Here is a 22,515-nt window from a genome sequence, read left to right on the forward strand (position 1 = left end):
GACTGATGAGTGTATTAACAACATGTGAATGAATAACCAAGAAGTGATCTTGTATTATCTTTGTGGGGGCAATTTTGGTACAAACTCTCCCAGGTTTCTAAAGTGAATACTTGTATTACTTCCAAATAAATGTGTATTTTCCATTCTGTAGTTTGTAACTTGCATGATAAATCTGATAAAGAATTTAATTGCAAAACTAAAAACTTGACTATCAATGCCAGAGGCCATCATCTGGTAGAAATAAGCTTTAGAAAGATTAGCAGCTTAGCTTTAGTTTTCCTTTTTCCAGTACCTTAGGAATCTTAGCATGGTGCTATCAGATATAATATTATCATTGTGTTTGTGTGCATAGAGAAGTAAAGTTATAAAATGAAGTGAGAGATGCAAATACATATATGAAACAGATGGGTGAAATGAAAAGAATTATGAAAGAGCACAAGATAAAAATATAATGAATATCACTGAATGATGAAGTACAAAAGTGCATAGACAATGCTAAGGTGCTGAACATAATTTCACAAACAATAATCTATATCCCCCAGTCTCGAGTTTACAACTTTACTTTCGAGTCTTCATGGCCAATCTTTCAAGTCTCAAAACTGACAATGAATCCAGTGAGTCATGCTGGCATAAAAAAATGTAAAGGGTCACTAAGTCTATCAGTCCCAAGATAATAGTGGTGTATTCTCAACTCTCACTAAGAATGTGACATCAAAGTACAAGCCACTTTTTGGGCTAAAGGGAAAATAAAGTTTTAAGGGAGTGACTATTATTATTCACTGTCTTTCATATTTTCACAATAATGGAGATAAATTCATAAACTGAACTCCATTTAGTGCAGAATGGCCAAGGACTTTTTAAAAAGAACGAGTCAAAAACATTGACAAAAAGCTACTAAATAGTTATGTCTACATAACAGGTACTGAAACCTAACTGCAAGTCACTGACATAACTTGTCACTATTAATACTCTAGTATTAGTATTACACTATTACAAATAACAAGTTTCTCAACATTTTTAATGCATCACTGCAGCGTAATCTCACCAAATGAACACCAGAGTCCCCATCCCCTCCCTCAGTTATCAATCTTTAATCCCAGGCATGCTGTCTACTTGTACTACATGCAAGCACAAACTCCCTACAACCTGCTGGTGTCTAGTCTCTGCAAGCACATAAACTCCCTGCATCCTGCTGGTGTCTAGTCATGCACTCCCTACCTTTTATGCTTTTACTCACTCACACTTCACCCATCATGTCTTCACATCATCATCCATCCTACTCCCATAATTCTAATTTTATTCAGTCAGTCAGTCAGTCAGTCAGTCATTCAATCTCTCTCTCTCTCTCTCTCTCTCTCTCTCTCAGCACCTTTACTAATTAATTCAATGCTCACCTTTTCTCTTCTCTCTTACCATCACTTCAAATAATTCAATGCACACTTTCTCTCATCATACATCCTATGATCCTGAACAATGTAAATATTAAGTTTTTCATCAAATACTTAATAGTAACTTAAAGTTACATATGATACAGTTGCAAGTAAAGTAAAAGTATTCATATTTGCTTTGATAAATATTTTTATTGGGTATAGGGGAGTACAATACATGTATTATCTCTACTTCTCAGAGGCCCTCCTAAGAGTTTACATTACCCTCAATAAAGAGATGCTATGAGCTAATTTAAAGTTAATACAAGAAAAATTATAGAAGCTAAGAGGAAAGAGGCATACATGTTAAGATATGCATGCACAGTTAGGAACAGCACCAACAACAAGAGAAGTGGAAGGTAATGTACAACTCCTGGTGGTCAGAAAAACCTTCCACCATGAACCCCAGCTTGTCGCTGCTTAGGCTCAAAGCTTCATAAATTCTGACCAAATAGAGCATAGTTCTGAGATTATGAAGTGCTGATGAATAAATATACTTTTAAAGGTACACAGATCAATCACTTCAACAACTCAGTGCTCCAACAAAGATGTACACACTTTCTCATCTGGCCATGAATCAGGACTCCAGCCTTGATACCTGATAAATAGACACCTTTCAGGCGCAACAAAAAACATCCATTACACACTGAAACATGTACATAATACACTAATATCCTGTGTCAGTAAATCAAAGAATATGCATCCTAAAAAAAAAAAAAAAAGGCAAATGGCATACAAGAGCTGGGTCCACAATACAGGTCAAGGAAAGATGTGTACAAACTTTAACCTCATCCTCCACCAGATGGGCCCCGACCGGTAGGCCTCCACCTGCAGCTACTCGCCCCAGTGTCTCCAGTCAGAGGGTTGTACTCTGTGGGGACAGAAACTCACTGAAACTCAGGTGTCTGAGGCAACTGAAAGTAGCCCCTTTTCTGTTCCCTCCTACTTTCTCTATCCTCATTTTCAATCCAAAGCTGGATGCTGCGTTTATGTGCACAATGACTTAACCTGCTCCCATGCCCACGCTCTTGAATCTTCTGAGTTTTCCACCATCTGGCTACGACTACAGAGTCAACCTCATACTAAATTTATCTGTGCTGTATACCTCTCACCTAACTCCTCTGACTATAAGAAATTCTTTGACTACTTAACTTCCAAAGTGGAGCACATTCTGACCCTTTTCCCTTTTGCAGAGATCTCCATTCTTGGAGACTTCAATGTTCACCACCAGCTTTGGCTTTCCTCTTCCTTCACTGACCATCCTGGTGAACTAGCCTACAACTTTGCTATCCTCCATGACCTAGAGCAACTGGTGCAACACCCTACTCGTATTCCTGACCGTCTTGGAGATACACCCAACATTCTTGACCTTTTCCTGACCTCTAATTCTTCTGGTTATGCTGTCACCCTTTCTTCTCCGTTGGGCTCCTCTGAACACAATCTCATATCTGTATCTTGTCCTATCGCTCCAATCCCTCCTCAGGATCTCCCTAAGTGAAGGTGCCTCTGGCATTTTGCCTCTGCTAGTTGGGGGGACCTGACGAGGTATTTTGCTGATTTTCCTTGGAATGACTACTGCTTCCGTGTCAGAGACCCATCTTTGTGTGCTGAGTGCATAACAGAGGTGATAGTGTCTGGCATGGAGGCGTACATTCCTCACTCTTTTTCTCGTCCTAAACCTTCTAAACCTTGGTTTAACACAGCTTGTTCTCATGCTATACATGATAGAGAGGTGGCCCACAAAAGGTACTTAAGCCTTCCATCACCAGAATCTCATGCACTTTATATTTCTGCCCGGAACCATGCCAAGTCTGTTCTCCAACTAGCCAAAAACTCCTTCATTAACAGAAAATGTCAAAACCTTTCAAGATCTAACTCCCCTCGTGATTTCTGGCATCTAGCCAAAAGTATCTCCAATAACTTTGCTTCTTCTTCTTTCCCTCCTTTATTTCAACCGGATGGCACCACTGCTATCACATCTATTTCTAAAGCTGAACTCTTCACTCAAACCTTTGCTACAAACTCTACCTTGGATGATTCTGGGCTTGTTCCTCCCTCTCCTCCACCCTCTGACTACTTCATGCTACCTATTAAAATTCTTCGCAATGATGTTTTCCATGCCCTCGCTGGCCTAAACCCTCGGAAGGCTTATGGACCTGATGCGGTCCCTCCTATTGTTCTCCAAAACTGTGCCTCCATGCTTGCACCTTGCCCAGTCGAACTCTTTCAGCTCTGTCTGTCAACATCTACCTTTCCTTCTTGCTGGAAGTTTGCCTACATTCAACCTGTTCCTGAAAAGGGTGACCGTTCTAATCCCTCAAACTACCGTCCTACTGCTTTAATTTCCAGCCTATCTAAAGTTTTTGAATCTATCCTCAACAGGAAGATTCTTAAACATCTATCACTTCACAACCTTCTATCTGATCGCCAGTATGGGTTCCGTCAAGGCCACTCTACTGGTGATCTTCTGGCTTTCCTTACCGAGTCTTGGTCATCCTCTTTTAGAGATTTTGGTGGAACTCATGCTGTTGCCTTGGACATATCAAAAGCTTTTAATAGAGTCTGGCACAAAGCTCTGATTTCCAAACTACCCTCCTACGGTTTCTATCCTTCTCTCTGTAACTTCATCTCAAGTTTCCTTTCTGACCGTTCTATTACTGCTGTGGTAGACGGTCACTGTTCTTCTCCTAAATCTATTAACAGTGGTGTTCCTCAGGGTTCTGTCCTGTCACCCACTCTCTTCTTATTATTCATTAATGATCTTCTAAACCAAACTTCTTGTCCTATCCACTCCTATGCTGATGATACCACCCTGCACTTTTCCACGTCTTTTCAAAGACGTCCAACCCTTCAGGAGGTAAACATATCACGCAGGGAAGCCACAGAACGCTTGACTTCTGATCTTTCTGAAATTTCTGATTGGGGCAGAGCAAACTTGGTATTGTTCAATGCCTCAAAAACTCAATTCCTCCATCTATCAACTCGACATAACCTTCCAGACAACTATCCCCTCTTCTTCAATGACACTCAACTGTCCTCCTCTTCTACACTGAACATCCTCGGTCTGTCCTTTACTTATAATCTGAACTGGAAACTTCACATCTCATCTCTAGCTAAAACAGCTTCTATGAAGTTAGGTGTTCTGAGACGTCTCCGCCAGTTTTTCTCACCCCCCCCAGCTGCTAACTCTGTACAAGGGCCTTATCCGTCCATGTATGGAGTATGCTTCACATGTTTGGGGGGGGTTCCACTCATACTGCTCTTCTAGACAGGGTGGAATCAAAAGCTTTTCGTCTCATCAACTCCTCTCCTCTAACTGACTGTCTTCAGCCTCTCTCTCACCGCCGCAATGTTGCATATCTAACTGTCTTCTACCGCTATTTTCATGCTAACTGCTCTTCTGATCTTGCTAACTGCATGCCTCTCCTTCTTCCGCGGCCTCGCTGCACAAGACTTTCTTCTTTCTCTCACCCCTATTCTGTCCACCTCTCTAATGCAAGAGTTAACCAGTATTCTCAATCATTCATCCCTTTCTCTGGTAAACTCTGGAACTCCCTGCCTGCTTCTGTATTTCCACCTTCCTATGACTTGAATTCCTTCAAGAAGGTTTCAAAACACTTATTCATCAATTATTGACCACTGCTTTGACTCTTTTATGGGACTGGCATTTCAGTGGGCATATTTTTTATTGGATTTTTGTTGCCCTTGGCCAGTGTCCTTCCTACATAAAAAAAAAAGAAATAAATAAATAAAAGTTGGTGCTTTATTGCCTGTACCCTGAAAACTCAAACTCTACCAAAAAACTACAGTGAAAATTAAATCCACTACCCCTCTACACAACACAGTGAAACCATCCAACCCATCTACTACCATTACTGGCAAAATCAATATTTCCAGAAAACCATTAAGACTATATTAATTACATCTACCTCAAGATAATGATATAATACTATTCAACAATGTGAAAACTTTGCTAAGTACATGACAGACATCCTATTCCATTTTAATTTAGTATCACATCTATTGAGAGAAACTGAGGCTTTCACTTGCTTGCAAACCTGAGAACAAGCACACTCCTTCATCTGTTCCAGGACCACTGGACTTTAGATACCAAAGAGTTGTACAACTGTCAAATCAAGTATAATGAATACTTGGTTCAATGCTGCAATGTATGTGAATATCATAGTAGCATTTTTTTGTTCACAGTTGTGAATGATCATGATTACATTCATTCTCATCCCCATACTTTTGAGAGGTATGGTTCATGTTCACAGAGATCAATGTGTCACACAGACTGATCCAAGTTGTAATGTCACCACTCCATCTTTAGTTTTGAAATTGTTCCTCAGGGACTCCTCATTATAAAGAAACCAATAAAAATTATAATTTAAATAAACAATAAATCACTAACCTGGCCTCATCCTTGGTTTCGTGGCTGGTTTGTCTTTGGCACTATTACTGCTGGTGCTGTTGGCATCACTGACTGAGGCACTGCTTTTGTCCTTCAGTTTGTGGCCTTTACCTGACTGCATGCGTTCCCACTCTGCTATTTTATCTTCCCTCATCTTTTCCTCTCTCTGTGGAAAAATTGAAAAGCTTGATCAGGTGGACATATATACACACAATCTGAATATATATAATTATGTAACTTCATCAACTTAACCAACATGAGTCATGATCCAAGCACATCTTAAGAATGGCCTGAACTGTAACTAAATTCATTCAAACCCTTGGTGTCACCAAGTCATCTAATGACTATAAAAGATGCAGGTTAAAAAATATAAACAGTAGATAAATAAATAAAAAAAAACATACCACTTTTTTCTTCTCTAAGCTCTCATAGGCAGCCTTGTTGTATTTCTCTTGCATCCTCTGACGAGCCACATCAAGGGCCTGGTGTCTGGCTAACAAGATGTCAGGGTCTGGGGAACATTGCATACTTAGTATACTGCTCACCAAGTGTAACTCCAAATGGCTTGCTTAATGCAGTATACAATGTGGGTATACACTAAGTAAAAGTGCCTAATGCATTCCTTAGACAAGTATAAGGCTTTACTGAGTTTAGGATTAGGTCACACTAGGAACTGCTCAACATAAATCATTTGGTCCAGAAATCCAACAGTTTAAAAAGTGTAAAGAGACTGGGATAGTAGTAAATCAATCATAACAAGATAAATAACTTACTTTTGTGGTACTCTGCAGCTTCTTGATCATCTTCTCTCTTCTTCAGCCATCTTTTGATTTTAGGTTCCAACCGAGTCCAGGCAATAAAGCCAACCAACAAGAAGCCCACTGCATACCATCCATAAGCAGTCAGAAATGATAGCACTAAAAGAACCAAAAAGAAAAAAAATATATTAATATTGCACATGTCATGCTCTATTTTTTAAGATTCACAGACTGATCAGAAGGTAGGATTAATTAGACATGAGAGGCTGCTGCCAGGGGAATGGACTTTGGCAGGCCACTCAGGAGACCCATGAGTCTAACTTGTCACCAACTGGGACACAACTGATTAACAAGGCCCAAGTAAATCTGGTTGGCTGTGATTGTCCTATCACTAAGCATCACACATATGTAATATGCTTTATATGTAGTATGCTCTTTCCTGAAGTGTCAGGAATAAACTGCTTGCATGAAGCAGTATAATGATGGCAACAAACCATTCATCAAAACAGATGAGAAAACACCAAGAAAGCTTTGAATAAACATGTTTCCCTTGAATGCAGAGAGGGAGAAAGGTGACACTGTAGCAGTACCTGTGACAAAGATGATGGAGTCTGTTCCACTACACAATGTTACTTTCTAGCATTCCTTATAATAATAGTATCCTCTACCCGCTCTACATGAGACAAGCAAAGATACAAGAATCCTAACACTATTAACTCACTAACTTAGGCAACTTGAACTTAAGAGGTTAGCCCAGACTCACCCCTTGTAACAAGATAAGTGATCAGTGCTGGGTTCTGCTGCTCAAGGGTAGGTGGGTGAATCCCCTCCAACTCCTGCTCATCTGGTTCAGCTATTACCTGCTCCGGCTCCCCCATGACAAGATTATCTGAAAAAATAAATAAATAAAATAAATAAATAAATAAATAAAATGAAATAATAATATTGATAGAATGATTAAAGAGGTAAACAAATTCAAACAAGTCTCAGAGCAAGTATTATGATCCTGTTACTGTGAATACTATCATTGTGTGAGCCATCTTATGGCCTGATCACCAGACAGCCAAAGCAATTAATACCCTTATTACCAAACAACCAATGCACAATCCCAAACAGCCTGATCACCAAACCCAAAACAATAAACAGCTTGATTGCCAAACATTTAACAATCTGATTGCAAAACAGCCAAAACATCTTAATCAAACACGATCACCAAACAGCCACAATGTCTTACAGCCTAAACACGATATGGCCAAGTATGTCTTATAGAATAAACACCAAGTGGATAAAGCATCTTGCAACCTTAGCACCAGATGGCCAAAATATCCTGTGTCCTGAACACCTAACAACTGGAATGTCTTGCAGCCAAAACCTCTCACAGCAACCACACCTTTCAGCCAAAAATAAAAACTACCAAAACTACAACTACCGAACAAAAACTGAATAATTTCTGAGTCTTCCAGCCAAAAATATTAGTATATGTAAAATAGGACCCAGGCTAGACCCAGCAGACCAAACTACTACCACCCACACAAGATCACCACTGACAACTACTCGCCAAGCACAATCATGGCTGAAAAGTTATGCAGTCTCATTTCATCATGCTGCTCAGGAAGATTTTATTATTATTACTTTAGAAATTATAACAAAAGAAAAGTTGGATGATATCAAAATAATATAATGTTACTGCACGGGAAGTTGCTAGGAATGACGCTACTGTAATGTGTAGGGTTACACCTGTTGGCCTCTCCCTCTTGGACCACATGTAGCAAGCAAGGTGTGAGAAGGCACTAAACTTCTGGGTCCCATACTTTGCAGGCAGGAGAGGTGGCAGGCAGGTGACCGAGATAGCCAGTTGACAATGAGGTTTCACTTGGCAGTCAGCACCCAGTCACAGAGGAATGCAGACATGGAACAGAGCAGTGGAGGCAGCAGCTGTGTAGGTGCCCGTGGGTCTTAAGGGAGTAACAGTGACACCCTGGTGAGCAGACCTGAGGCGAGGGTAGATGCACATGTGGTGACCAGAGTTGGTACCTGGTCATGTGGCAGCCTGCATGAGGTGCTGTGGAAGCCAGAGGAAGCACAGGCCTGGAGGAAGACCACAGAGGGTGGATGTCATAGCTGGCTGTGGAACCTCCCTGCTGCTGCTGGAGAACAAGAGGCTGGTGGAGTTTCTGTGAGGTGTCTGCTGTGTATCTGAGAGCCAACCTGAGGAAAGAACGTGTGAGGAAGATGTCCTATGGCTGTGAGAATTACTGGCGGCTGGGAAGTGGAGCTGAGAGAGCCTTTGCCGTGTTCAGCCGCTGCCTCTGCATTATGCTCAGAGATGTGTCTTGTGGTTCTGCTCCAGATTCACCTCATGTGCGAGGACACCTGAGTGACTCTGGCCACTAAGTGTCGATTTCCTTGTTGGGCAGGAAAGGTTCTCTGGAGCAGGTAAGGAAGTCAGAGGCTTGTTAGGATCAACTTTGCTATGTAACACCTCATCCATGATGTTTGCTGCTAACCTGAACACATCTTCAACAGCTTTCTCTTTTATAAAGACTGAAATCTTACTCATTACTGCTGGGCATGCTTCTGAGGGATGGCAATGAGGATTGTGAACTCTGATGTAATTTTCAGCTATTTCTTTTACTATAGCTTCACAGTTTGTATCTTTATTCCTTACAACACACTGCCAATACACAGCAATACTCGATTTTCCTTTTTAACCAGTATGCATAGCCCTGGCTGTCTACTGGCTTATGCTTTCCTGTCTGAAATGATAATCATACTTATGTGATGTCTTCATTACTAGCTGTAGGAGTTGCTCTAATCTCTCCAGCATGGCCAAATGTCATGCTCTCATCCATGGGAGTTGCAGTAGGAATCTCAGGAGTCCCACTCCCCTCAGTGCTGCATGCATCACACATCCAGCTGATGTCCATCCCCTCTCTCACAACTGTCCAGTATTCTTCCCTGGTGACACCACTCCCACATGTTCTGTGCTGCTGTTGCATGCACCTGTCATACAGCAGTGCCTCCTGTTACTAATCATTGACATTTTGAAAGAATTTTTAAAAAAATCCCTGAAAAAAGGGAAAATTCCTTGCATCTGACATTATATAATTCAACAGTTAATTTGGATATCATGTCCATGTTACATACAAGCATAAAACTTACATGCCATGTAGAAGGCTTGGTGACCTTGCCGTAAACATAAAAATATCAGGGAGGCACATGTCTAGTATGGCTGTAATAGCACTCGAGTGTGGAGAAATTTGATATTTTCCGTTGAGTGTGGAGAAATTTGATATTTTCCGTCGAGTGTGGAGAAATTTGATATTTTCCAAGTCCAGTCAAGAGTAAACACTGAAATTATTTTCTTTTGTTTATAACTGGGATTTGCAGCATATTAGGATTTCATGGTATCTATACAGCTGATCCTTCCAATCACGTGCTGCCACTCATGAGGCCACCAATTACGACTTTCCACAATGGGTTCAGTTACACTTTTCATTTGTTTTTCAGGCATTCTGATGGAGGCTCACTGTCATTTGTTAATATGGCTACCCAGTGGAGAGAGGTGAAGCAAACAGTGCCAGTGTTTGGTGGGAAAAAAAGTGACTATGTGGGATATTTAGCAACAGCAATGGTTAAGTTGTGATATACAGACATAAAGAAGAGGTTCCATGTGTTTAAAGAAGCCAAGGGGGGAGGGTGCAGATCCCCTGGCTAGGATACGTTAGGGAAATTCTAAATATTAAGGGAAATCCCCTTAGATTTTTTAACACCCTTATTTCACTTGCTTTTTCACACCCCCCCAAATTCCCCACAGGCCCCCAAGCTTGTTTGAGGGATTAGGGGGAGTTGGGGTGAATGGGGGGGCCGGACTTCTTATCAAGAAATACCTATTCAACAGCAATATATTACCTGTTGGTGGCACACAGTTTATCTGCACACAAAGCAAAGTCAACCATGCTGCCCCAGTAGACCTGGTGGTGATTGGTGACTGATCTGCAATGTGCTATGCCTACCAAGAAACATTGATTCATACAAGACAGGTCTGACAGGAAACGAGACGAATGTCATTGTGTCACAAGGCTTGAAAAGAAACAAACTGAATGCGAGGATCACAAGGTTCGACAGGAAACGAGCTGAATACTCCAGGTATCACAAGATTTGAGAAGAAACGAGCTGAATGCGAGTTCATATATGTATTAAACTTTCTATATGTGCAAAAAATTTGGAGTTAATAGTCTCGAGTTGGTATTGCAAAATGGTTCGAGTTGGTTCACCTGGTGGGAGTCCGTAATAATGAATGGTCCGAGTTGCGGTGATCTGTCCTTGGAGTGGTAGTATGACATAAGTGATTCAGCGTGACATGTAAGTCCAAATTGTGAATCGCACTTTTCCTCGACGCGACCATCTGATCACACCAACCATTATTAGCCCCATGATGCAACATTCTCATACACCCTTCATCCCGCCCTGCCCTTCGCTTCCCTTCACCCCATTACTCCCCACCACACACCCGTCAGGTCACACTCACTCCACTCACGCTGAGGTCACGGTGGGCGGCACTACATGGGCACGATGAGGCAGTGCAAAGTGGAACTGCCACGTCCTTCCCCCTGTCCTGGCTTTGTTTATTCTGATCGTGACGTCAGGACTGGTCTGTGACGTGTCGTCAGCCGCCAAATTTACACATCATCACCCAACACTACTCCCTTATTGGTTCAGGATTAGTGGATATTTTATTGAGGGGTCTTATTTATGCCTTATTTCTTAGCGTCATTCCAAACCACTCATTATAGACTATTATGCAGCAGGCTAAACCTATTAGTAGCCAAAACTGTCAAAATTTTACCTCTCCTTTCCTTTCCCTATTAGTAATTAAAATGTATACTAACGGGTCTCAGGTAAGTTGACTTTTAGTATACCATAATATTATGACTTCAAACCATTCCCAGTACACTACTGAATGGGGAGATTAAACCATTGAGTAATTGATAATGTTGGTAATAATGCCATAACGCGACTTTATCATTTCACAAATTAACGGGGCTTATCTAGAATAAAATTTCACATGCCCTAGGGTCTTATTTTCAAGGTAGTCACCATATAATACTAGATAAGACGTCTACCTATTTAATGGCTGCTTACAGTGGGGTGATGCGGTGTCGTGTGCAAGTGTCCATCGGTGCGGAATTGTACTTTGTGCTCCACACTCCTCTGTTATCTTTGCTCAAACTCCTGCATGAAAGGGTCTATGGGGCTGATATCCTAACCAGACGAAGAGTAATCACCGATTGTCATTATGAGTGTATATGACACATCATCAGTAGTCTTATAATCTATTGTTTATCGAATATTTTTAAACCTCCGAGTACCTCCGACTCGGACAGTTCTGCACAATATGGACATATCATCCTGGATTTTCACTTTTTGAAGTAAATACTGCGAATTCCACGTTTCTTTTGCTAACGTAGAAAAAATAATGACTCACGTTGTCTCGGGTAATATTTCAATGAGAAATGTTCAATATTAAGTAATTTATTGATCAAAGTAGGTCGGCCCTTCACTTTCGATGAGACGATGCTGGTGTCCACTCCGAAAGTCTTGATAAATGTCGTTTCTTAATTATTTGATAACACATAGTGATTGTGGTAGAGCATATCAGTAAAATATGGTCTCCTACAATTTTGTTTGCAAGGAAAACATGCATTTACCTAAAATAAACCTGTAATAATGCAAAATATAATGCGCAGTCGATCGCAGCAACGTGAACTAAAAATCCAGCTGAGTCATAAGGCTCCTCGCACTTCCATATTTTACAAAATACTGGGCTACAAAGCAAATTTCTTTGGACATTTCGACAGAAGAATAAATATACCATATTCACACGAAATTGCTTACAATAGGACTGCATCTCTGAGTCTCGACTGTCTCAATCCCTCCTATCCCACATGAGATGTGCGACTGAATGAAAACTACAGGACAGCCAATGGCATACAGTAAATATGCTACCTGAATTAAAAAGAAATCCTAGTCCGCACAGACGGACACTTTTGCACACGACAGTATCTCTGTGCGATCGTTCGACGCGCGCGTGAGCTTTACCGGCCATCATGAGCAGCTTCCGGCCCTCCTAGGCACCAAGCTTGCACCAGCACACACAGGCAGCCATGGCCCGTGTCATCGTCTTGTTCAGCGGAAACCTACTAGTAGGTTAGATGAGGCAGCAGTTCACGAACCCCTTCAAATACAGTCAACTTCCAGTCTGACCTCTGGTCACCGTCCTCTGCCTCGGGTCTACGACTGCCAGTTCGCGCCACGCACCCACCAAAAAAATCCCCAAAAGTCTTTCCTCTTCCATTAACATGCACCAACTACTCTCATATCAAGCTCCAATAATACTAAATGAAATATAATAAAGTATAAACATGTCAAACTAAATTATGTCATTATAATTGTAATTGCAAAAGTATCCATATATCACTAAAGCGCCAAGTTCAAACTGGTCATGGCGGTGCTTACACTGTTCAATATCTCATCTATTGCATGGTCTAATGTAAAGTAATCAAAAAACTTGTGTGACTTGAAACCTCTCATTAAAAGAGTGTTTCCTCAGTATATATGATTATCAAATGTTGAACAAAATCAGGCAAACTCTCATTTCCCACCTGGATGTTGACGAATGCAAATTTGTTATTATTTTTTTCTTTATCAAATGGTTTATTAGGATCCACTCCACCAACATATACCGGCATACAATGTGGATGTGCAACTGTCCAATTTCCCCTCCCCCCAAAAAAAATAAATAAATAAAAATAAATAAATAAAATTAAAAAAATTAAAAAATCACTGAGAACATTATAACTACTTACCAGCATGTATATATGGGGTTCAAAATACTCAGGATGAAAACTACTGGAGGTAGGTAAGTGGGCAAAGATCCGGAACAATACCATATATTCATGATATAGTTATTTATAAGCATCTTGACAGAATGTGTATTTATTTATCTATTTTTCATGACTATTGCCTCACACAAAATACTACAAGGTAAACTTCTAGAAGTACGCAACACTCTGACAATCACAAGGAATAAAGAGGATGCACTGCTTACCTCTGACCAGGCTTATAGGTTGCTCTATTCTTGATGAGTTGGATGAATGTGCAGGCTATGAATATGACCACAAAGTAAGCAAATATAAAGTAAACACTAAACAGACCTGTAATGGGCTAACCTTGCTAGATGGACAGTTCTCAAGATAGTGACGAAGAAAGGCAACTATTTTTCCTTCACATGTTAATATTTCTGCACCACAAGAATCCTTTTGTTAGTAGTTTCCCAACCTAATAAATAAATAAATGAATGAATAAATTAAGTAAATCAAGTGCTTCCAGTGTAGAGTGAATAAAGCAACTTTGTATACTGAATAAACATTTATTGAAGACTTGTATATGCATTAAAAAAGTTGTAACAGATTACTTATAAATTATTATACACAGTTGAGATGATGGAAAAGTATAGTGTGGCAACAAATGAGGTGATGAGTCAGCACCACTCCAGCAGCATAATGACCTGCCATGAGAACAGCTGCTGACTTACACTACAGTACACCACAATCCCATAAAAACAATGAAGAACAACCATTCATACCCACATACCAACAGTGCTTGTCACTCGTCACATGACACCCGCACAACAGCCTTCAAACGGTGACTTAACAATGGCATTGCTACACTCACTTCCTTCCCTTACTGTGGGCTCTAGCATAAGGGGATCTTTGGCCATGGTTACCTGCTCAGCTATTAAACAAAAAAGATCATATATCATAATACAATAAGTTTGGATTCTTTAAATGAATGCACCACAATTTGAAAAGAAAATAAACATTCCTGCACTTCTTTTCAAAATCATATTCTTTGGTGTGCCACTCTGTATAACATTTAGATTCACAAAAATTGGCTAATGGGTTGCCAGTATGGACTACATAAGAGTGTTGACAATAATGATATGCCCTCTACAGAAGTACCATTTGTGCTATTGCTATCTCTTGCATGTGTGCCCTCTGAGGGGTGATAGGTGCCAATGATGATGATGATGAGGATGATGACAATGATGATGATGGTGGTGGTGGTGGTGGTGCTGGTTGCAATAATGATGATGATGATGAGGAGGAAAGTGATGATGATAATGACAGTGAAGATGCAATACATGCAATGTAGAGACATGAGTGAATGCATGAAAGAACTTAAATAAGTACCAGACATCAAGGAAAATAAAGTAAAATAGGGAGAGTGACATGATTATGAGTGATGTGATGAGAAAAGCCCATACTAAATAATACAACACAAACTGTCTTGCTTTTCCCTACCCTATATGTGAGGTAGTGCATTCTCATACCCTGCTGGATCCTGCTATGCCCCCCTCTTCCCTCATAGCAGAGATATTCACCTATACACTCTACATGGAGAGAGAGAGAGAGAGAGAGGAGAGAGAGAGAGAGAGAGAGAGAGAGAGAGAGAGAGAGAGAGAGAGAGAGAGAGAGAGAGAGAGAGAGAGAGAGGAGAGAGAGAGAGAGAGAGAGAGAGAGAGAGAGAGAGAGAGAGAGAGAGAGGGAGAGAGAGAGAGGAGAGAGAGAGAGAGAGAGAGAGAGAGAGAGAGAGAGAGAGAGAGAGAGAGAGAAACACTAAACTTATGTAAGTTTTCCCCTAAGCACTGTTTAGGTTCTTGAGCTCTCTTTACCAGTCCTTATACTTCCTGTTGGTGTATCTATGAATTATTCACAAACCACTGAAACAAATACCATATCTGTCCAATTTGCCTTGTCTTTTTTGTATGCTACCACAGATAATTCCACAAGCACACAATACAATATCAAAATCAATCAGGGAAAAAAACAAAGAAGTTAATGTGAGGAAGAACCATCAGACAGCATGTCATTTAGTGCATTGGAATCTGAATAGGGAGACTGCAATGGACGAGGAATGACACTGCGAAGCATGACATAACATTAAAAGGAGGTCTATTGATAAGTACAAGGTGATCATATCAAATGAAGAATACTGATCTTATACATTTTCTTAGGTATGTTGGAAATGAACACCTCATAAATGGATAAACCTGATCTAAAATCAAAATGTTCTATGAAATGCAGAACTGCACATTTTACTCCTCAATATTTTCATGACAGTCATGCACCAGTAGTATCTGTAAGACAATTAGGTACTCTTCTTTACAGTGAAATATGCATGTGGTCCCAAAGAGAGAAACAATAGTGTTTTATATTATGACATGTAAAAAAAAAAAAAAAAAAAAAAAAAAAAAAAAAAAAAAAAAAAAAAAAGATGAAGAGGTCTCACTCCTTTCCATCTCTACATTTCATGAATATGAGGTCTCTGTTAAAAATAACTAAATAAAAGCAATGTAGGATATATGTATCAGCTTCATACCATGTGCTATACAATAGAATACAACTGTCGTTTAAAAAGGAACTGAATAGAAAAAAAAAAAAATACAACTAAATGCATAAGTGATGCTTCTGCTATGCACACTTGGTAACTATATTATTCCTTTGAAAACCACCACTAGGCAATCCACACATAAAGAAAAGAGCCTAGACACTGCAACTAATGAATCAAGTCATCAAAGCGACAGACCACTGAGTACACAAACCCAAGACAATCACAGTCAGTCACACCACGAGTCACTGAGTTCATTACTGGTGAACAACTGGATTCTTAGGAATGACATACCATTTTCAGCATTTACAAAGCTCTTGACATAATGTGATTAAGATATTTTGTCTTCTTCCCAGTGACTGCATGTAATCATAACAATGACAAGCATTTATGAAAGTACATTTATTAGTGGTCTATTTCCTCCAGTAACAAGTAACTTGAAAACAATCTTTGAAAACCATTACAGTTTACAACACATATCTGATAAAAGTAATTTATTTTCATGTAACAAAAACTAGTTAGATGACATGACATACAAATATGAAAGAGAAGGGTACATTATCATATCTTCATACCAAGGGAGGCAATGGCAGAGAGGCTAACAAATCCAACATTCTTGACCTTTTCCTGATCTCTAATCCTTCTGCTTATGCTGTCACCCTTTCTTCTCCATTGGGCTCCTCCGATCACAGTCTCATATCTGTATCTTGTCCTATCGCTCCAATCCCTCCTCAGGATCCACCTAAGCAAAGGTGCCTCTGGCGTTTTGCCTCTGCTAGATGGGGGGACCTGAGGAGGTATTTTGCTGATTTTCCTTGGAATGACTACTGCTTCCATGTCAGAGACCCGTCTTTGTGTGCTGAGCGCATAACAGAGGTGACAGTGTCTGGCATGGAGGTGTACATTCCTCACTTTTTCTTGACCTAAACCTTCCAAACCTTGGTTTAACACAGCTTGTTCTCGTGCTATACATGAAAGAGAGGTGACCCATAAAAGGTATTTAAGCCTTTTATCACCAGAATCTCATGCACTTTATATTTCTGTCCAGAACCACGCCAAGTCTGTTCTCCAACTAGCTAAAAACTCCTTCATTAATAGAAAGTCAAAACCTTTCAAGATCTAACTCCCCTCGAGACTTCTGGCATCTAGCCAAAAAAATCTCCAATAACTTTGCTTCTTCTTACCCTCCTTTATTTCAACCGGATGGCACCACTGCTATCACATCTATTTCTAAAGCTGAACTCTTCGCTCAAACCTTTGCTAAAAACTCTACCTTGGACGATTCTGGGCTTGTTCCTCCCTCTCCTCCACCTCTGACTACTTCATGCTACCTATTAAAATTTTTCGCAATGATGTTTTCCATGCCCTCGCTGGCCAAAACCCTCGGAAGGCTTATGGACCTGATGGGGTCCCTCCTATTGTTCTCCGAAACTGTGCCTCCATGCTTGCTCCTTGCCTAGTCAAACTCTTTCAGCTCTGTCTGTCAACATCTACCTTTCCTTCTTGCTGGAAGTTTGCCTACATTCAGCCTGTTCCTAAAAAAGGGTGACCATTCTAATCCCTCAAACTACCGTCCTATTGCTTTAATTTCCTGCCTATCTAAAGTTTTTGAATCTATCCTCAACAGGAAGATTCTTAAACATCTATCACTTCACAACCTTCTATCTGATTGCCAGTATGGGTTCCGTCAAGGCCGCTCTACTGGTGACCTGGCTTTCCTTACTGAGTCTTGGTCATCCTCTTTTAGAGATTTTGGTGAAACTTTTGCTGTTGCCTTGGACATATCAAAAGCTTTTGATAGAGTCTGGCACAAAGCTTTGATTTCCAAACTACCCTCCTACGGCTTCTATCCTTCTCTCTGTAACTTCATCTCAATTTTCCTTTCTGACTGTTCTATTGCTGCTGTGGTAGACGGTCACTGTTCTTCTCCTAAATCTATTAACAGTGGTGTTCCTCAGGGTTCTGTCCTGTCACCCACTCTCTTCTTATTATTCATTAATGATCTTCTAAACCAAACTTCTTGTCCTATCCATTCCTACATTGATGATACCATCCTGCACTTTTCCACGTCTTTTCATAGACGTCCAACCCTTCAGGAGGTAAACATTTCACGCAGGGAAGCCACAGAACGCTTTACTTCTGATCTTTCTAAAATTTCTGATTGGGGCAGAGCAAACTTGGTATTGTTCAATGCCTCAAAAACTCAATTCCTCCATCTATCAACTCGACATAACCTTCCAGACAACTATCCCCCTCTTCTTCAATGACACTCAACTGTCCCCCTCCTCTACACTGAACATACTCGGTCTGTCCTTTACTTATAATCTGAACTGGAAACTTCACATCTCATCTCTAGCTAAAACAGCTTCTATGAAGTTAGGCGTTCTGAGACGTCTCCGTTTTTCTCACCCCCCCAGCTGCTAACTCTGTACAAGGGTCCATGTATGGAGTATGCTTCACATGTCTGGGGGGGTTCCACTCATACTGCTCTTAAAGACAGGGTGGAATCAAAAGCTTTTCGTCTCATCAACTCCTCTCCTCTAACTGACTGTCTTCAGCCTCTCTCTCTCACCGCCGCAATGTTGCATCTCTAGCTGTCTTCTACTGCTATTTTCATGCTAACTGCTCTTCTGATCTTGCTAACTGCATGCCTCCCCTCCTCCCGCGGCCTTGCTGCACAAGACTCTCTTCTTTCTCTCACCCCTATTCTGTCCACCTCTCTAATGCAAGAGTTAACCAGTATTCTCAGTCATTCACCCCTTTCTCTGGTAAACTCTGGAACTCCCTGCCTGCTTCTGTATTTCCACCTTCCTATGACTTGAATTCCTTCAAGAGGGAGGTTTCAAGACACTTATCCTTCAATTTTTGACTACCGTTTTGGACCCTTTTATGGGACTGGCATTTCAGGGAGCATATTTTTTTATTGGATTTTTGTTGCCCGTGGCCAGTGTCCCTCCTACATAAAAAAAAAAAAAAAAAAAAAAAAAAAAAAAAAAAAAGTGGTGCTGGTGAAACCTGTGTTTCAGTCTCACCAATGCCTAACCATTATCAATGCATCACAGTGTGGCTTCATATAAACTGCATGTTATCCTTCACTACAACTCTGATTGTAATTCTGGTCAGGTGAAGCAGAAGCTGTAAATCAAATCACTATGAATATACCATGTAACCAAATCCACTACAGACTACACCTTTTGTGCAACTATGGCTCAGCAGGCTGCATACACAGGTCTTGGTTTATGAATAAAGCACCAGTATCTTCAAATGAAATCACACAATATCTCTTCTTTATGCTTTCACCTCAAGACCTCAAGAACAGGCAAAGTTACACATCCTGAACATATTTTATGTGCACAACATTTTTCACACTTCATGCTGCCTCATGTCTGACACTACTTTTTTTGTACTTTTATGAAACACCAACTGCTATTCCCTTTCACTTCATCTTTGTGGAATCTATTTCAGAAACATCCACAACATTACTAAGAGTGAAGTTTCTAATACTCATTTGTTTAATATACAAAGCATTCTCTACAACATATCATCCCACGCTTTTTACTTTGCATAACAGTTTGTGTTGAGGCAAACATTCACACTGGAAGCTGGAAGGCTCTTCCTTTAAATATATATATATATATATATATATATATATATATATATATATATATATATATATATATATATATATATATATATATATATATATATATATATATATATATATATATATAAAAGTAAACTGCTGGCGTAAGAAAATTTTATGCTCAATTTTCAGTTTTGTAAAATATCCATCACTATAGATCTTCATGATACTGCACCAAAGTGTACTATATACTATGCATAAGACTTTTCATTACCAAGTTGAAATTCCCAAAAAAAGGTCTTTGTTTGTCATTGCTTACAACTGTTTGTGATGAAGCAAATCAATACGTGCATTACAGTGATGTAGGTACATAAATGTAGGTACGTACACTCCGTAAGATGAATGTGAAACACGAAATGTATAAACTTTCATTGTTAACATCTAAGTACATTCATAATGACAGTATTGCTAGTCAAGGAGACTCAAGACCTTAGTCATGACTTAGTAGTTGGCAATTGTGACTCTTATCATGTAACTGTAGCTCTTAGAGGTGTTTGTGATGGGAATAATTAATCCCAGTTATTCAAATATCTGCACATTTCATTCTCAAATATGATGAATAGAAAAGTGTCATCTATCATAACCATACAATATTGGCTAAGCATGGCTACAATTTTTTCATGATATCATTAATAACCTTAACTTTCACTATTTAGTAACAGTAATCCCATCAAAAGGAATAACTGAAGCATAATGTATACCAACGATTAATTGGTGGAAATAATAGCTTTTTAAGACTTAACAAGTGATGTGACACTATGTTGATTTGAAATCAATTTTGGCACCAGTCACATAAAGAACAAAACAGTATAAATAAATCATCAGTAAGAAATACAATAATTAAATGGTGTACAACACCTTACTTGTAATGAATACTCTTGGAATTCTACTAAGCTACAATATGAGGTTTACAAGCAGAAGCTTGAGGTCTTTTGACAAAGAAGCCAAGCTTTGGTAATTTTAGAATTTACAATTAAACTTCACTATGCACATATAATATTGCTATTATGTTAGGAGCTTCTTTACACTCTACCTTAAAAACAACAAGCTAAGGAGATAAAGTAATGTTCCCCTAAGGTAGACATGAGCATCACAAACCACACCAAAAAAGGTACAGGACTGTGTTTCTCGCCATCCATGATGGGAGGCACTGATGAGGCTGGCCCAGGGGAGATGCCTTTTCCAGGACACTTCCCCAGTAAATTTGGACCAGGCCAGGCTGGGCATAGGCTGCAGTACATAGCCACACTTCATCTCTCTCTCTCTCTCTCTCTCTCTCTCTCTCTCTCTCTCTCTCTCTCTCTCTCTCTCTCTCTCTCTCTCTCTCTCTCTCTCTCCCCTTTTAGACCTTATTATCACCACAATCACATTCGCTCTTGGCTGTGAAAATGGGGCCTTTGACATGAATAATGACTTGCTCAAAATAATACTTAAGTCCCAGAAAGAAAGTAAAACCTACATTTTTGTTATGTCTTTAGTGCAATAATCACAACATCACTTGGTTTATAATATGTATATCTTCCTTGAAAAGATATCTGCATGGTGTGTGTGTGTGTGTGTTATTACTAATTTCCAAATTAAATATTTATTAATATGACTGTGAGTAGGTGTTTACAAGAGGGTGTATTGTCTTGACTACAGCCCTTTGTTAGAAATGTCAGCCTTGTACATACTTAGATAGAATGCACTACTTGCTGTGTCTCCTCTAGAAATTTGTTTTGAATGAATATAATACCTAAAAATCCATAAACACTCTTATATACACTCTTGCTTCCTATAAATATCTCATAAATCCATACATATAAATAAATAAAAAAGAAGGAAAAACACAGGTTTGCTAATTATCTACATCCCATAACCTTTTCCTCTTGACAGCCACTTGGCAGTGTAAGTGGTACAAAATTCTTTCCCTCTCATGATGGATGTGGATGCATTTTACAACAGCCTCTACCCACAGCCCAGCCAGTGCACTCAACTCATCTCTCAGGAACTTGGTATTGTTCAAAAGAAGAAAATGCCACATACTAACACACAAACTGACATCAAAAAGACATCTTATTTATAAAGGGGAGACTAGTAAAGCCAAAAATATGAGGTTAGCACCACCAGGGGAGTGAGTGCCCACAGGAAGTGCAATGACACCCAAAACAACTGCCATCTAAGGTCAACAGCATAGAAAGACACGACAATACAAATATCAATGTTAGAAAGATAACACCATCAACAGGATTTAGGCACGTTTCATAAATGGTAAATGTGGTGAAAATATTGTGAATAATATAAAGTTTCTGCTAAATACAATAATTATAAATATAAAACTAGACTGAAAATGTGTGCAGATGGCTCACCAAAAATATATACATGCACGTGTGAAATTTAAAAAAAATAATTTGGAGACATATTATCATGTATTACTATGAAGTATGGTGAGAAAAGAATACAATACAAATAACACCTATAATACTGTGATACCTTAGAATATCCTGGTTGGAGATGGAATGATTCATTATACACACTGGAGATTCCAACAGCAAAGGGGCCTGGTTCAGAGAGGGAGGGCCCCACCACCATTACTAACCTATCTACACCACACAAAAAGTGGTGTTATTTTCTTGTTTTAATAATGGCCAATGGAGATGTGGAATCTGCCTTTTTTCAAATGACGATTATGATGATGATGATGATGAGTAAGGCAATATTCCTTCCTAACCATGACCTGCTGACAGGTGGTGGGACAACCCTGCCTGGCCCAGTGCTCCTGACAGCTGAAGGATATAGCTGCCTTAACAAGTGTGATGACTGTCTTTGTAAACTATGCAGTGA

The 22,515-nt window shown here is 39.7% G+C and overlaps 2 protein-coding genes across 2 annotated transcripts in view; one reads left to right on the top strand and one right to left on the bottom strand.

Moving 5' to 3' along the window:
- The window catches only part of LOC135089669 (DNA replication complex GINS protein PSF1-like), a 3,590-nt gene extending 3,447 nt beyond the window's left edge, over nucleotides 1–143 (top strand). The window contains exon 6 of the mRNA XM_063985568.1: nucleotides 1–143. This exon is cut by the window's left edge and continues 135 nt beyond it. Within this exon, the coding sequence (XP_063841638.1) occupies nucleotides 1–6 (6 nt within the window). The 3' untranslated portion in view covers nucleotides 7–143.
- A 1,417-nt stretch (nucleotides 144–1,560) lies between these two features.
- LOC135089671 (selenoprotein S-like) lies at nucleotides 1,561–10,600 on the bottom strand. The gene is made up of 6 exons (XM_063985570.1): nucleotides 10,509–10,600; nucleotides 7,360–7,485; nucleotides 6,612–6,755; nucleotides 6,243–6,349; nucleotides 5,839–6,004; nucleotides 1,561–2,298 (listed from the first exon to the last, which is right to left on the bottom strand). Exons 2-6 carry the CDS (start codon nucleotides 7,472–7,474, stop codon nucleotides 2,216–2,218), a joined length of 615 nt encoding a protein of 204 aa, XP_063841640.1. The 5' UTR covers nucleotides 7,475–7,485; nucleotides 10,509–10,600; the 3' UTR covers nucleotides 1,561–2,215.
- Between the last annotated feature and the right edge of the window lie 11,915 nt (nucleotides 10,601–22,515).

This window comes from Scylla paramamosain, chromosome 33 (genome assembly GCF_035594125.1).
Source record: "Scylla paramamosain isolate STU-SP2022 chromosome 33, ASM3559412v1, whole genome shotgun sequence".
NCBI lineage: Eukaryota > Metazoa > Arthropoda > Malacostraca > Decapoda > Portunidae > Scylla > Scylla paramamosain.